This window comes from Eucalyptus grandis, chromosome 4 (assembly GCF_016545825.1).
Source record: "Eucalyptus grandis isolate ANBG69807.140 chromosome 4, ASM1654582v1, whole genome shotgun sequence".
In the NCBI taxonomy this organism is placed as follows: domain Eukaryota; kingdom Viridiplantae; phylum Streptophyta; class Magnoliopsida; order Myrtales; family Myrtaceae; genus Eucalyptus; species Eucalyptus grandis.
The window spans coordinates 18,207,129-18,209,492 of NC_052615.1; the positions used below are offsets into that span (position 1 = coordinate 18,207,129).

At 40.0% G+C, this 2,364-nt stretch overlaps 1 protein-coding gene across 1 annotated transcript; it reads left to right on the forward strand.

The window, feature by feature from the left end:
• The first annotated feature begins 1,717 nt into the window (after positions 1 to 1,717).
• On the forward strand, positions 1,718 to 2,047 carry LOC104417857 (cysteine proteinase inhibitor 5-like). The gene has a single exon (XM_010029061.2). It carries the CDS (start codon positions 1,718 to 1,720, stop codon positions 2,045 to 2,047), a length of 330 nt encoding a protein of 109 aa, XP_010027363.1.
• Positions 2,048 to 2,364: the final 317 nt, after the last annotated feature.

Sequence of the window (2,364 nt, forward strand, 5' to 3'; positions counted from 1 at the left end):
AGCTGTATAGAAGCCCATTTCGCAAATGGCACTTGTCACTCATAGGCCCGCCTTTTAGAAAGCTGAACCATTCTCTCTCTCCTTCGTTTCTCTCTCTTCTTCCCCATTTCTATTTCTTTTTTTCCATTTTCTTTTCTTTTCTTTTCCTTTTGGGCCAACAAGAGTCTTTCATCGGATTTGGCGAGGGCTCAACCCTCATTGCTAGGGCAAGGGTCGCCCTCATCAAATCTAGTGAGATTTGGGAGGCAACAACATTGGTGAGGTGTCACGGGCCTCGTCGGCCAAAGCGAGGGTCGTCAAATTTGGCGAGGGCTTGATTCTCGATGCCAAGGTGAGGGCTATCCTCGCTAGATCTAGCGAGAGCTCGAGAGGCAACAATATCAAAGCCACAAGGTTCCTCGAGGATGCAAGGGCCGAGCGAGTGCTCAAGGTCACAAACGATGAGAGGGCTTGGGCTTGTTCTTAGACCGAGGGCAGAGGCGGCACCGGCGTGATTCGTCGGACAGCAGAGAAGGCAAAACAAAGCTAATCGAGAAAGAGATGAAAAGAACACACAGCATCGTTCGGTGTGATTTCATCGGACAACAAAGGCAACGGAAGAGGCAGATGCAGAGGTGACGGAGAAGAAAGAGAAGGTTCTAGCTTGAAAGGGGTTTCGGTGACACGGGTCATCCAGTGAATAGAGTAGTATTTTTATACGCGGCCACCCAAACTCTATCAAATATTTTATCTTATGTGATATCATGAAATCACTGCAACTGGTTAGGACTCGAAATTTTTCCCAATATGAAAATTTTCATTTCAATTGCAGTCAAAGTAATTGTTTATCTCGAAAAAGTGTATGTCATTGTACAACTTCATAAGGTGATATCAATATATATTTAGGCAGAATTTATTGTAAAAATAATGATGTAGCCGCCTTGTCAACATTTATTGGGTCAAAATAGTGACGTGAATTGTCATGTTATTTTCCCAAGTAAACAAATATTTAATTCTTCTTCTTTTTTTCCTTTCTCTTTAGGTGAAAATAATTAAAGAGAGAGATATGTCGTGGAGTCTACCTATGAGCCATGGTAAATTTAGTATCAGGTTAACAGTAGTTTATGATTACATCAGCTATAGGTGTTAGACTTTTTAACCAGAGGGCTATATCGAGTGGATTTTTAAAAATTTCAAGGACTAGATTTCACAAAAGAGAAGTTTAGACACTACTCTGAAATTTGAAAAAGAGTTAAAAGGATTTCGTGCTAAGATCGTCCCACATCGGTTGTGGAATATGCTGGTAGTCCGTTTATAAGTGTGAGGAAAAATTACATCATTTGAGCTACTTTTTGGGATGAAAGAATATATATGAATAGCTCGAGAACATAATATATATCTAAAGATAAATACATATCAGAATTTAATCTACGATCCCAGTCTAAAATTTCATCCATTTTCTTATACCATGTTAATACACTACATACATCCAACAAAACGAAATCGACTTTTGTCAATCAAGGATTCTTTGGATTTTTTTTTTTCCATATTAGGACCCAAACAAAATCGACTTTCAATATAGGGTTGCAAACTTTGACAAAACATGAAAGATAACAGTCCAGGAAGGCAATTGTCAATCAAGGAATCTATGGATTTTTTTTCCAAATTAGGACCCAGAAAAAGGCCTATAAAAACCAGCAAGTCAAAAGAAACAAAAATCATAAGAGAAACAACGACAATGAGGCCTCACATCATCCTTCTCCTCCTCTTTCTCGCCGTCCTCCCTCTCTATGCCAACGCCGCCCTGGGCCAACCCTGGAAGCCGATTCCGGATGTATCAGATCCGCACATCCAATCGATTGGTAAATTCGCAGTCGCCGAATTCAACAGGCAGAGAAACACTGACCTGATTTTCAAATCTGTCCTAAGCGGGAAGGTTGCGGCCATCAGAGAAACCAGGTACCTCCTGCATCTCGCTGTGGAGTGGCAAGAGCCGACGTGCTACGACGCCTTAGTTCTGGAGCTCGACCCCTTGGAGGTTTTGTCCTTTGAGAGCAAGATCTGCTAAGGTCAATATGATGTTCGATTTTGAATTTGCTCGAAGTGATTGTTACAGTCGGTCGAGAATCGAACAAGAAATAAATAATAAAAGAGACTAGCTATTCGATTTGATATCCTGAAATTGCTACAGTTGGTAGAGGGTCGAATGTTTCCTGGTAAGGAAAACGTATTTTTTTTTTCAATTTCGCTTAGAGTAATCCTTTTATCTTGAAAAGTTTATATCATGGTATGGCTTCGTAAATAAAATATGATTACGTTTTGGAAGAATTTATTGTAAACATCGAATCCTTTAAAATCTGCACATGGTCATTCAATTAAATAGAT